Source organism: Arvicanthis niloticus, chromosome 1 (genome assembly GCF_011762505.2).
Source record: "Arvicanthis niloticus isolate mArvNil1 chromosome 1, mArvNil1.pat.X, whole genome shotgun sequence".
Classification (NCBI taxonomy): Eukaryota; Metazoa; Chordata; class Mammalia; order Rodentia; family Muridae; genus Arvicanthis; species Arvicanthis niloticus.
The window spans coordinates 104,008,217-104,022,468 of record NC_047658.1 but is presented as its reverse complement, the minus strand read 5'-3'; the positions used below and the strand labels follow the sequence as shown (position 1 = coordinate 104,022,468).

At 45.3% G+C, this 14,252-nt stretch overlaps 1 protein-coding gene across 14 annotated transcripts in view; it reads left to right on the top strand.

The window, feature by feature from the left end:
• Nucleotides 1–7,132, top strand: part of Ebf3 (EBF transcription factor 3) — a 118,741-nt gene extending 111,609 nt beyond the window's left edge. For 2 of the 14 annotated variants that reach the window (XM_076912319.1, XM_076912320.1), the window contains exons 13-17: nucleotides 377–554; nucleotides 1,620–1,808; nucleotides 2,320–2,409; nucleotides 3,359–3,471; nucleotides 4,466–7,132. In XM_076912319.1, the coding sequence (XP_076768434.1) occupies nucleotides 377–554; nucleotides 1,620–1,808; nucleotides 2,320–2,409; nucleotides 3,359–3,471; nucleotides 4,466–4,483 (588 nt within the window). In that variant the 3' untranslated portion in view covers nucleotides 4,484–7,132. Of the gene's footprint in view, nucleotides 1–376; nucleotides 555–1,619; nucleotides 1,809–2,211; nucleotides 2,410–3,358; nucleotides 3,472–4,465 lie in introns of all 14 variants that reach the window. The other 12 variants (XM_034522203.2, XM_076912317.1, XM_076912322.1 and 9 more) reach the window with 8 other exon arrangements.
• Nucleotides 7,133–14,252: the final 7,120 nt, after the last annotated feature.

Sequence of the window (14,252 nt, the reverse complement as noted above, 5' to 3'; positions counted from 1 at the left end):
GAGGGAGTGGATCTTTGAAGTTTATAGTGTTCAGTAGTGAGGTAGGTGTTTTTGGGGCTCAGAGAGGGCATGTAGGCACCTTGTAGTTCTCAGGCTGTGATATCCCAGGGAAGAGATGCTCATTTCTTCTGCAGGGGGCCAGTTCTTTAATTCTGAGTCTGCTGTCTTCTGCCTGTCCTAGGGCTTAGGGCTACAGGTCTAAGGACAAGATGTAGCCACTTAGAAGCATCCTTTGACAATCTTCCTAAGGATTTTGTCATAGTCTGGGCCATGTAATCCTTGCTTGCCCCACCAAGAGGATGGGCCCATAGTGCATGGGATGTTGCCATCGTAAACTGGCCTTGTATGATATCATAAGCTATTCCTATTGCTGTAGGAGATCATCCTGAAGAGAGCCGCTGACATTGCTGAGGCGTTGTACAGCGTTCCCCGCAATCACAACCAGATCCCCACCTTGGGCAACACTCCAGCACATACTGGCATGATGGGTGTGAACTCCTTCAGCAGCCAGCTAGCCGTTAATGTGTCAGAGACCTCACAAGCCAATGACCAAGGTAGGCTACTGTGCCAGGTGGACCTTTCCCTGGCCCCCTCCCCAGGGTGGGTTGAGGCCATAGTTACAGGTGGAGGTGCTGGGGCCCAGCTGGGGAGTGCTGGTCATATTCCATGCCCTTAGGCATGGCTGGTTCCTTCTTGCAGGGAAGACCTTGCCGCACATCTTCCAGCTGTACTGGGCAGAGAACACTCAGAGAACCCAGTCCTAGTGACAGTAGCTCCATCGGCTGCCACTCAGCTCCCTGGTATTGCTAGAAGTGTCCCTTAGCTTATTTGTAAGTGACTGTGTTCTTTGACAAGAATGGGCAGAGCCAAAGGGCAGCTATAACACAGGAAGCCAGGAGGAGCCTTCTTGGATGTGTCATGGGTGGTATTTGGGTTCCCTTCCTGGTCTGAATCCATGGAGAAAGCCATCCATTCCCCCACGGTGTACCTTATCCCACGGAACAGTGACCAGAGCTGTTAAAGTCACAATTTGGTGTTCTTTGAGCAGTTTCTTTGAGCCCAGTTTAGTCATATAAAAATGACTCAGGGAGCCATCTCAGAGCCCCCCCACTATTCTGCTGACTCCCAGTTACCCACACTGCAGCAGGCAAGAAGCTATGGCGCCCACCCCACCCCTGCTCACAGAGACAGCAGCTGTGAAAATAAAGACCCCCCCAAAACAGTCTTTCCAGGGAAGTTATGGCCACAAGCAAGCTCTCTTTGTCAGCCATGGCATTTGAAGGTCTGTTGAGGCTGAAAGTTCAGAGAGTGGGGTAGCAGGTCAGGAATCCAAGCTGTTGATAATTGCTTCTAAAGCAGTGTGTAGAAACAGCTGAAGGTTAGATCGAAGCATGCTTTGGCTGGCCGTCGAAGCCAACAGAGATGGAACAGGTCTTACTAGTGGTAGGGTTGGCGTGATAAGATTATCCAAGCTGGCTAGGAATCACCAGGGCGAGAGGAAGCATAAAGTCGATTTAAAATGTTGAATATATGATATAGATTCTCGGGGAAACCCCCCCCAAGTGTCTGTCACTGATAATAATGTTATTTTTGGCCGGGGGGGGGGGGCATTTTAACAGTCGGCTACAGTCGCAATACAAGCAGCGTGTCCCCGCGAGGCTACGTCCCCAGCAGTACTCCCCAGCAGTCCAATTACAACACAGTCAGCACTAGCATGAATGGATATGGAAGTGGCGCCATGGCCAATCTAGGGGTCCCTGGCTCGCCTGGATTTCTTAATGGCTCCTCCGCTAACTCTCCCTACGGCAGTAAGTGTCTGTTTTTGTCACACGTCATCACGCAGATTCATATTCACTACAAAGTCGAGTGTGTGTATTGCTTGGATGTTCTGTGATGTGAGCTACTGGATAAAAGGAAGGGTGGCCCCAGAGGCTGGGCGTCCAAACGACAACTACAAATTGACCCAATTCAGCCCTCCCCCACGACGCCATCTCATTGGCCACCAAAATAAAATCTGAACCACACGGGGCTGCTCAATTGGAAGAGAAAGCCCGGCCCCCCAAAGCGTTTGCCTGTTATCCAGAGTGGCCGAGCCGAAGCATGTCGTGTCTTGTTTTGTGGCCCCTCCCTGTGCGAGGCTAGGCCCTCAGAGCTCTCGCCGTGGCGCTGCACCACGGCCCGCGCGTGCTGACCATGTTTGCTTTGTTGCAGTAGTGCCGTCCAGCCCCACCATGGCAGCCTCTTCGGTCACCCTCCCTTCAAACTGTAGCAGCACACACGGCATTTTCTCATTCTCACCTGCCAATGTCATCTCCGCAGTGAAACAGAAGAGCGCTTTTGCGCCCGTGGTCCGGCCCCAAGCCTCACCTCCTCCTTCCTGCACCAGCGCCAACGGGAACGGACTGCAAGGTGAGGGCGGTGTGGGTGGGTGCTCAGGCCCATGGCCCCTTCCGGAACCCCTTGCATGCCTGTGGCATTGCATGTGCTTCACTGGTCTGCATCTTCCTTCCTGCCCCACAGCCTGGTCCTTGAGCTGAACGCTTATGATTCTGCCTCTAGGTTTTGTCCAGCCCATTCTTTCTATGCATTGACCTTGAATCAGTACTTCTACACCCCAAGGGCTGGAACCTCACTTGAGGGGAAAGGAGATTACAACAGGAGCAGAGCCCCCACTCAGCAGAGTCCCCAGGCCTGGCCCTTCTCCATGCAGGGCATGACCCTGCACTTAGTGCCAAGCTTTCAGCCTCCTTATTAAAGGGACAGCAGAAACAGTCTCAGAAACGGATGGCAGGTCATTGTGCCATCTTGGGAGCCCATCCCAGACTGTGCCTGCTCCTCTTTGTCATGAGGCAGAGGCATTATTTACAACCTTACCTTCAGGACAGTAAGTCTACATGGCTTTGTTCTCTCTTGGAAAGGGCTGAACATCCCAACCAGGGCATTTTGTATACTATTAGTGGGTGGCAAAGCTGTCTGTATTTGGGAATATGTGTTCTCTCTCAGTTCAGACAGGGAAGGGTTGACCCAGGGGCATGAGAGCTACCACTTAGACACAGCTGTCCACAGCTGGACCATATGGAGCAGGCACCAAGTACCCTTCCCAGCACTGAGGGCAGCTCATGCTGCATGTGACTTACAATGAATGTGGTGGTGAAGCCATATGGGTGCCCCCATATGGGCTCACACGTGACTCCCTGTGATGCACGGGGCCACACTTACCTGAAGTAAGTGGCCATCACCTGGCCTCTTTCAGACACCACTTTGGGTATGTGCTCCACTGGGTGAAAGTCAAACCCATTCTCCTTTAAACACATGAACCCATTCAACCAGTATTTACTGAGTGCCTACTATGTGCCAGGCTCTCTGCTGGGTGCCGAGGACGCAACCGTGGAGAAGACAAACTGGCCCTTTTGTGAAGTCGGTGGTATATTCCACTTTGATGAACTAATGCTCAAAAAAGGAACTGGAAAGGTATCAATGATTTGAACTCATTGTCTTCGCAAACACCTGTCAGTTCTGACGGGAAGCCCAGGCCCCAGGTGCCGCCAGCCGGCCTCAGAGCTGGCCCTGGGCACCAGGCCAGCGCTGCTTAGCAGGCAGGCAGTGAGGGGAGGTGTCTGTGGACATGCCCCGGCATCGAGGCCGACTAGGTGGTACCACACAAGCAGTGTGTACACAGGGGCCTGCCAAACCATAAAGTTGTAACGGTGAGTCGGAGATAAATTAATATCGTTGAAATTAATGGACTGAGAAATTGAAGCTCACATCACTACATGAACAAATGTATTAATATGTTATACATAAATTAATGAGAACAGTCATTCTGACAAAAATTAAACAACACCAGAGTTAAAAGATTTTAAATTACATTCGGACCAGGAGTTCACTCCAGAGCTGGCTGCATTTGGCGCTTCAGTGCTAAGCTTCTCTCTTTCTCTGAAGAGAAAACAAGCACCCTGAGGTGGCCTGCTGCCTCCACCATTCCACGGCCTCGAGATTCCAGAGCAACCGGGCCCTGTGTGGCTTTGATCTGACTCACCCTTACGCTACAGAGCTGCTAGTAGGAGGTCAGAGCCTGGGCCCAAAGGCAGAGGGGGAAACTGAGGCAAGTCTCCATTTCACTTAGGAAAAGCAAGCCTTCAAGCCACGGCCAGGCTGGTTCCTGCCTTTCCAGAGAGTAGGCCTCCCTTTGCTTTGACCAAATGTGGAGACATTTATGTGAAGCAGAGAAGGCCTTTACAGAGGGCTGCAGCGCCAGACAGGCCTGCAGGACTCCTGCCACCACTGTGCCCTCACTGTAAGAAGTAGACTTACCAACACACCACTGCCACCAGCAGGGCTGACTATAGCAGAGAGTTGAGCAAGTCTGGCCTCCCTGTGAATCCCAGCACAGGAGGAGCGAACTGGGCCCACTTGAGGGTGCGCGTGGGTGGTCGCATTAACTGCTGTCTCTTCTCTTTTGCAGCTATGTCTGGGCTGGTAGTCCCGCCCATGTGAGGGACTCTGTTTACCTTCACAGCACCCAGCATCCAAGGACGGACTTCAGGGGACATGTGTAGTGTGTTAAGACGTGCTGATGGAAACAATATCTTCAAAACTAAAAATCAGCAACAGTTGAATGCTACAAAAGACATTTAAAGATTTTATTTAAACTGTTAAGAATCAACACGCGAACAAGCCCACTCCTTCATGAACAATTCCATTTTATTGACTGAACTTTTCTCATATCTTCAACATTTCTCAGTCCTGAAGATTAAGGAAAACAAAGCGACGCCTATTTTGTATAAAGTTTCTGACTCCGTCTTGGCTGTCTAGTGCGTGCTATCTGTGTGGGGAGAAGCTTCGTGAATATGCACCGTTTGGATGCCCATACACACCGAGGAAGAAAGCCTCGGAACATTTTTCTGTACTCATATTTAGATTCACAATGGTTGTGTATCTCTATAATGTGAAATATTTTTTTGTGGTGAAAAAAAGGGGGCCAAGGAGGTATGAGCCATTAACTGGAACAGAGGAGGATATGACTAGGTGAATTTGGGGTGGCAGGGAGGGAGGGAGGGTTTATCATTGCTTAACTTCATCTTAATGAAATGAAACTTTGTAACTTATTGTAGTTAGAAATTGTAACTTTGATATCGAATCTCTTGCCTTCAACAAGCACACTGACAGAGAAAAAAAAAATATGCTACTGTCTGTTGGTTCCAATATTCTCCCACCTAGAGCTTCCTGTTAAAGCAAGTGCGATCAGCAACAGTTTTTCAACTTTCGCGCACTGTAAACCTATTGCATTCTTAGGCTACTGTGAGGTCTATGTTTCTTGTACCTGAAATTGTCCTTTTGACTTCTAGACCCTTCTTCCCTGATGTGTTTTGTATGTGGTTATAAAATTGTAGACTTTTGTGATTTTGCCAAAGTTGTAGCTAAATATTTATACACTTGTCTTGAATTTTTTTCAGATCCACTTAAAATATTTAGAAAAACGAGTTTTATTCCTTATGTGTCTTATAGGGGATAAAATGCTCTTTCATGCGACACTTCCTTTCCCATGAACACTTGCAGTTGCTAAGGGACTTTATTTTGTAACATATCAATTATAAATATTGTATTTATCTTTGAAATTTTGTACATTGCTTTCCCTGCCTCCTTTTTTCACGTCTGTATTGGTGTTTGATCCTGCCCAGTGTTGTTGCACAGGGAAAGAGCAGACACCAAGAACTGTCTCTTTGATCTGTTTTGTTGAAATGAACCAATGTCCTTACATTTCATTTGTACCTAAACTGTTTGCTATCGTTTAGACTTTCCACTCCCTCCCCTTTTTTTTATGTTGAGGAAAAGTCAAATTCATTGTTTATTTTTATATTATTTTTAAGTTATCTGAACAAATACTTTTGAAAAGGAAAGTTTGTTGTATAGTCAAAAGAAAACGGTGTCAGCGGCTGTGACAAATTCTAGTAGGTTCTGTGCATGTGGAACGGCCGTGAAGGGGCCACGCCGTCCGGGCTGTGTCCTTATTTTATTTTTAATTTTTATTTTTTTTTGTAGAATGTAAAAAACAAAAAAGTCATTTTAGCTGCCACCTATGACTTTGCCACATAGCTGAACTGTGTTTACTGGAAAAATTCAGAGGCCTAAAGTTTAAAATAAAATTTACTTCCGACGTTTTAATTACAAATGTTTGCCACATTAACTTCTCTGATGCCTTAAAAGTGGACTTCTTTGAAGAACTTCTGTGCTATTTTATCACAGGCTCATACCACAATTGTTAATATCTGGAGATGGATGATGAACACACACACACACACACACACACACACACACACACACACACACACACCAAAAGCACAAACCTCCAGTCCGCCAGTCACTGCTTCCTGGGTCTGTCTGCTGCTTTCTGGCCTCTTAAGCTCACCTTGGAGTTAGAGAGGTATTGGGGGACACTGCTGGTTAGTATGTTTTTATTTGAAACAGGACCTTTTTGTGGTCAGATCCAACAGCACTGTCTGTACTTTTTTTTAACTGGAAAGGCCTCCTTCAGACACTCTGCCTCTTAGTGCCAAACCCACCATGAGACCAAGAGTCAGGACTCTGTTCCTCCACACTCATTGCTCTTGCAGACAGCGCATGCTTCGCAGACAGCAGCAGAAGTCACATTTAAAACAAAAAGGAGGGGATTTTCAAAACTAGACACACACCTTCACAAAGAGACGACATAGAGCTTAGAAAGGGTTCATTCAAGGGACTCAATAAGAGAAACAGAATGTCCCCAAGGGTCAGTGGGCCACACTCTGGTTTTGTGGCTGCTGACAGGGCTTAGCTACATGAACAGCTTGAGAAGTCACTTTGGAACTAAATTGCCTCGATTTATTTTGTGTAAGTAAGGGTTTGACCTAAAAAGAGCTCACGTGCACATTAGCAAGTGTCCTCGTGCCCGCACCTGGTTTGTGTTTTAGATCAACTAGTCAACGCCCTCATTGCTTCATTGTGTCAAAAACCGAGAGCTTCACTAAATGGTAGATTTTGCTGTCAGAGACCCTACAATAAGATTGTTTTATCTGTACATTTTTTCAGATATTTAACTGTATAAAATGTTCATTTTACACAATATTTAATTAAAGTATTTCTTGTCTGTGAATTTCACTTTTGGTAATTTTATCTGTTTTGACTATTAAAATGACTGACAAATGAATTGGGGGTTTCATTTCCACATCCTGGGCTCCGGAGCTGGGGCTCACCGAGATCTAAATAGTTTCAAAGAACCTTCTAGGATTGCCAATCCTCAGGAAGCATAGTTCCTGAGGTAGCTGTGGTACCACAGGTTCCACCAGAAAACTTGGTGCCCACATGTTTGGGCCTGAACTGTTTCTGTCACAATCACCTGGGTCACAGCAGCACCAGGGTGCCCTGTAAATGGTCCTGAGGTTGGAGGAGGCTAGGTAATAAGCTTCTGAGTTGAATGGCTGGATAGTACTTGCTCTGGCTCTCCCAACACACACTCATCCCTACTCTGTGCATCCCCATGTGCCTTTTGGCAAGAATTAAATTGGAGGAGTCTATCGGGGCACAGAGATATGCGCAGACACAATGGCACATGGGTTGACAGGATGCTGGTACTGCTGTGTGTGACTGGCACTAAGGTATCTTGCACGGACCACTGGTGGCTACGCTTGGATGGAGGTCAAGGATGGGACTCCAGTGAAGTCAGCCATAAGCACAGGGTCTAATCTCCACAGCCCTTGCCCGTCTTCCCAACCTACCTCATTCTATTTAGCTCAGCACGTTCCATTTTCTCTTCAATGGCAGGCAAGCTTTGCATGTTTTGGCTTGCAGTCCCGTCACACGTTCAGTAAGTGTGATCTAAATTAGTACTCACAAATGTCATCTTAATTACTTGTTCTGCTGAGCAAAACAGGAAACAATTATTCAAAACAGAAAGAAACTTGTGAATACCTTTCCCTCCTCCTGTCAGTGCTGAGCCTTTGTTGGCTGGCCTTAAAGAGACAGTAAAGAAAAAGGTTCCTATGGCACAAAGCCTACTTCAGGCCTTCCTAAGTCACCAGGGCCGAGGAGTGTGTTGCTCAAAGCCTCCCTCATCCCTCAGAGCCCAGGAACCCTGCTCTAGTCTTTGGAGCTAGTGTGATAGGGTCTGTTGACCTGGACAGAAAGAAGTTCAAAAGCTTGCGTTTCAAACCAGAAGCAAGAACCAATCCTCTCAAAAAAAAAAAAAAAAAAAAAAAAAAAAAAAAAAAAAAAACGCATGCAGAGTATTGTCAGGTCTCTCTCAGGTCTTTCAGGCTTTTAAAGATTATTCAAAGCACTTGAAATGGGCTTCAATCTAATGCCTCATTTCATTGCATTAAACAGCCTAGTTAATAAAGAATCAATATATTCAAAGGGCAAGGTTATCTTTTGTCTATAAGGGGTGGTGTCGTGCTGAACCTTTTATAGTTCAAATGCTGAAAAAGACCTCATGAAATCCATACTCATCAAGTGGGTCAACGAGAGCAATAAAGAGGCCCCTGAAAGGAAAGAAAGGCCGCTCTGCTTTAAAACAACTCCAGGCCTTATCTCCCCTGCTCGGAGCACCCAAAGAAGTCCTCAGAAAATTTCTCATCAAGACAAGAGGCCACGATGATCATTTTCTCAGAGAATACATACAATTAGGAGAATTCAGAGAGGCACAGCGTTGATTCCTAGCTTATTCCGGCCCCACGAGCTTGGAGCGCCCTCCCCGCAGATAAAAGGGGCTGTTGATAACTGAAGTGTCAATATGCCGAAGAGCGAGTTTTGAATGTGAGTCCTTGTGCTTTGAGCCCGCCTGGGCCGATCCCAGGCCCTGATAACGACACAGCTGCCAGCAGACACCGAGGGCTGGCCCTCACAATTAATGCCATGAATAAATCACACAAAAGAGTTGAGATGCTTTATGCTGGGTGAGACAATCCCCTGTTTTACCCTTCAAGGATTCTTTTTATGTTGGAATAAGGTTGCTTTTAATGAAATTTAAACTCATCAGAGGAAATCAAAAACCTCCAATCAGATTACAAATTGATTTTTTGGTCATTTGTCATGTCCCAGCATAGAGCTGCAGGTTTCACAGGGAGCCAGTCACTGATGTGGGTTGGGAGTAAGGGTGGACTAGCTCCCAACCTCAGGGGCTCTAGTCCCTATCCATGCCCTGGGGACAAATGGGAGGAGGGGAGTTCCTTAGTGGAACAGACGAGATTGTGAACCAACCCCATGTACATAATTCTGCTAGTCCCCACAAATCAAATCCCAAACCAGACCTGGGACCAAGCAGTTCTGAACCATCTCTAAATAACCTAGGGGCAGGCAGGGGAGGCCATCCTTAGCAGGACCCAATGGCCTTTAAGTCTGGTTTGACAGTAAAGTTCCATGGACGGCCTACCTTTTCAAACCACCAAATGACTGGTTTGTGGGTCAGTGGCTTACACAACACCTGTGGGTCACTCAGTGCTTCTAGAGTACTCTCTCTGTGTGAGCCCTGAACACTGTGTCTGGTGTGTGAAGCTCTATGTTTGATTCCCAGCACCACAAAACAGATAAAGCAAAGTTAGGGGACTTACTGGGGAGGAAGGCTATATGCCAAATGCAGTCTCTTTGGCCTCCAAATCTTTTGCCTTTCCCACTATATTAGGTTTCTCACATCCTTAAGAATTAAAGAGAGAAAGAATTTGAATGGGAAGGAGAAGGGAACCTTTCTACGGTTTCTAAGGGATTTCTAAGAACCACAACCAATTCACCCTTCATGGAGGTTTCTATTGCATCCAGGCCATCTGATCAAACTCTAAGAGGAAACTAGTTGCTCTGTCCAGCACACATCAGAAGGCTTAAGGGAGTTACTACAGGGCACAATCAGAGTTGCACATCCTCACTCCCATACTTGGGCTGAAGGCTCTTCTTTCCTGGAGTCTTGGTAGCATCATCAGTGTATGGGGTTGGGGGGAAAAAGTTGGCCACATGATGCAGGTACGGCAGGGTGATGATGTCCAGGTCCACTGACACTGCACCGGAGGGACTGGACAGCCAGAGTTTAGCCTGGGAGCCACAACCAGAAAAGGATCAGTACAAATTGGCTTCTGGTAGTGCTACGAGGTGATGGAATGAAAAAGGAAAGTGGGAGCCATTGTGGTTGGTTGTCGAGTTAGAATGAGTTTCAACAGAGCTGACTGTGTTGAAAGCACAAGAAATAAAGGATATCAAGGGGCCTTGTTGTCTCTCTGACCTATCAGACCTTTTTTCTTACAAGGCTGAACTGATGGTGGATCTTGAACCATGAGTCATGACTGCAGCTCACTCATCACTAGGCAAGACACCTTGCCTTTCTGATGTGTGCTGGACAGAGCAGCTAGACAAGGCTGAGCACCAGAAAAGGCTGGGCTCAAACATTGGGCCTCGCCAGGCGGTGGTGGCACACGCCTTTAATCCCAGCACTTGGGAGGCAGAGGCAGGTGGATTTCTGAGTTTGAGGCCAGTCTGGTCTACAGAGTGAGTTCCAGGACAGCCAGGGCTATACAGAGAAACCCTGTCTCGAAAAAACAAAAAACAAAAAAACAAAAACAAACAAACAAAAAAAACCATGGGCCTTCTTCTGTGAAGAACAAGTTCTTTTCTGACACATGGCCACTGGCAGAGCACAGGACCTGAATGGAGATGCAGCTTCCTGTAGAGACAGAAAAGACATAACCAAAGGTTTTATCTTTAATCCACAGTGAGCATTTGTGAGTCAATGGGACTCATGGACCACCTTTGTAAAAGGCAACTTCCCCATCAATTCATAAGGGAAGGACAGGTGATCAGAAGCCAACCCCAAACCCAGTGTGTATGAAGATGCCACCAGGAAACCTGTTACTTTAGAAGCTATTGAAAACTTAAAGAAAAGGAGCCCTCACCCAACTTCCTGAGAAGAAGCAGAAAGGGCTTAAAGTGGACAAAAACACAAAACTAGGGAAGAGTTATTGTAGAAACAATTCAAAGCCTGATTGAGCAAAGAGGAAACCTTGTTCATTATTAGTCACCAAATGGATACAAACTTTACTGAGGGTCTGGGGCAGACATCTAGTCTTCAGACACCCACATGTCTACACAATATTAAATGGGCAGATTTATACATTCTGAGTGCACCTGTCAATAAGAGTTCTTGTAAGGCAAAAAGAAAAAAATGCTTAGGAAACTATGTTCAACCTCACTTAAAAGATATTACATGCACCCCATGTAATACAGCTGAAAACAGGATCAGTAATTAATGTCTTATACAGTCACGTAATAGAATATTATAGGTTCTATTAAGTTACAAAGGTCGTGTTCTGAAGTATGTTTCATGAAACAATAAATACCAATGGCGTAAAATTATGTATGTGGATAATACTTTGAACATAACATAATTTCAGTCTGTAAATTTCTAGAGAGACATCTAGAAGAAATCATCAACACATTAAAATGATGAGCTGAGTTTTTTCAGTATTAAATCAGGAAAATCTCTTCCCTTCAAAATGCGTGTTCACTGCTCCTGGTGGAGGAATGGGTGTTTTCTCCATAGGTCTCAGAATAGAACCCTTACAACATCTCTGAAAATCAACTGGATGTTGTCCGGGGACCCAAGTGCTCATAGCCTTTTGACTAATTCCATTCCTAGGAATCAATTCCAAGGAAATAATCAGAGACTGGAGAAGACTCTAAGTGCATGAACCTTTCCTAACGCCATATTTATTAAAAATTGGAAAGCACCCAAATGGCTGAAAACAGGATGAGTAATGTCAAGTCAGATAGTGGGACATTATGGGTTCTATTAAGCTATTAAGATCATCTTTTGAAGTATATTTCACGAAATGATAAACACCAATGGCATGTTATGTAAGTATATAGTACCATGACCCAGTCTATACATTTCTAGAGAAGGCCAGAAGAAACACACTAAAAATTACTTCTCAGAATTACACTAAAATTCCCTTTTGTTATATATGAGAGGCAAAATGCTTACATACTATAACCTCATATTTCATTTTATCTTAGCCCTAAGCCCCAAAAGTTATAATGTCTATATTTTCCAAATTTTCTACAAAATGGACGAGCAAGTTGTATCCTAGAGAACACTTCTCTTCATGTCAAAAGTGAAAGTGCTCTTCTTAGGTAGTCAATGGAGACCCCATCCCCTCCCGATGGCTCCTCAGTCTGTGCATCCTGGCTGCAATGCCTCAGAAAAAGCGAGACCCTGACTGTGCAGCCGCTCTCACGACCTGCTGGCAAGAATAAGAAATCCTTAGAGGGGACTGCTCTAAGCATTTGAGACATTTTTTTCAATGTGTTGCCTTTTATTTATTGGTTGTTTGATATTATTTTGTTAGATCTATCTATCATCAATTTGTTCATTTATCTATCATCTATCTATCTATCTATCTATCTATCTATCTATCTATCTATCTATCTATCATTTACCTATTTTTTTCATGTCTATTATGTTTTGTCTATTACCAGGTGCGTGCCTGGTGCCTCTGGAGGGCACTGAATTCCCTGAGACTAAAATTACAGATGGTTTTGAGTCACCATGCAGGTGCTTGGAACCCGACTCAGGTCCTCTGCAACAGCAGACAAATTGCCAAGCCATCTCTCCAGCCTTGTTTTAGCCTTGAATACAGTTAAAGGACACCTAAATGAATTCAAAGTGTCCTGTAATCACAGGTGGGTCTTTAGCAATGTTGCCATGGCAACCCTCACATTCACTTGCAGACGCCATGTGACCCCTCTACAATCACAGATGGTTTCTTTGAAGAAGTGGATGAGCAGGTCCTAAGAGTCACCATATCAATCTCCCACCAGACAGGGAACAGTTGAGACAATCTTGGACAAGGAAAAGTGAAGCTCCCTTTCCTACTTTCTCATTTCAAAGCATCCTACAAAGCAAAATCAGTCAAGACAGCAAGCTGCTGGCGGGAGATGCCTGTTGCCCAATAGAATTGAACTGGGAGAAGATGTACAAAGTCTCAAGAAGCATATGAAAGATGCTCACATTATCACCAGCAGAGAAATACCAGTCAAACTAGAAAGAGTAACCACTTATAGACAACAAAACCTACAGCCAGGTAGTCATCAGGCAGCGGCAGTACTGGAGAGGGTATAGGGATGTGAGTGAGAACTCACTGTGAACAGTGCAGCCACACTGGAAGACGCTCCAGCAGCTTCTTGCACAGCAAAGCACAGTACTAACCATTTGACCCAGTATTTCTAGCTCCAGCCCAGACCCAAGAGACGTGAAGTGCGTGCTTGCCTGAAAGCTCTCCCACAACAGCAAAGCGCACACCAGCCAATAAACAGCTATATTGATGCAATAGGGTAGTATTCAGCCATGAAAAGAAACACATGCTAAACCATGCCATAACACAGAGGAACCATTAGAACATGTTAAGAGAAAGAAGCCAGTGATCATATTTGCCAATTTCTCTATTGCTATGTCATGTCCAGAGTAGACAAGTCTACACGGTAAAGGTTCGATACAGTTATTTTGCCTGGGAGTGCAAGGAACAGAGAATTTTAGCAAAAGGCTCCTGAGTTTTTTTTTAATTGATGGAGATATTTCAAAATTGTCTATGTATTATATAGCATTCGATCATATTCCTGAAATGTGTGAGTCACCCCATGTGAATTATTTCAATAAAGCTGTTATAAAAATAATAAAAAGTTCCTGACCCAGTGGCACAGGCCTGTCATCCCAACTAATTGGGAGGATGGAGCAGGAGAATTAGAGCAAATTCAAGGCCAGCTGGACAGCTTAACAAGACCCTGTATCCAACTAGACAGAATGATTTAAAAAAAAAAAAAAAAAAAAAAAAAAAAGGGCCAGACTGGAGATGTGGCTCAGTGGCAGGGCCTTTGCCTAACACAAGCCAAACTCTAGGCTCAATTCCCAGTATCAGGGTGCGAGCTAGGGGAAGGGGAAATCTGACGTTTTGTCAAAATATAAAAGAGTGAACATTACTTTCATGACGACATACTCTGCTTCTCAGAGCACACAGTGTATTGGATTTCATTGTGACATGTATGTATATATTTGCTGTCCTGCTGTGCTCCCCTCTGCTCTCCACCCGCTGTCCCTCTGGCTGGCCCTCTTCCTCCCTCCACATAGTCCCTTCTGTTTCTGTCTGTTCCAGTACTCTTTTGCCACCCACTTCCTTTTGATGTCTGGATCCTTCCACTTTCATGTCACACTTGCAGAATGCTTAGGTGTATATTAGCCCAAA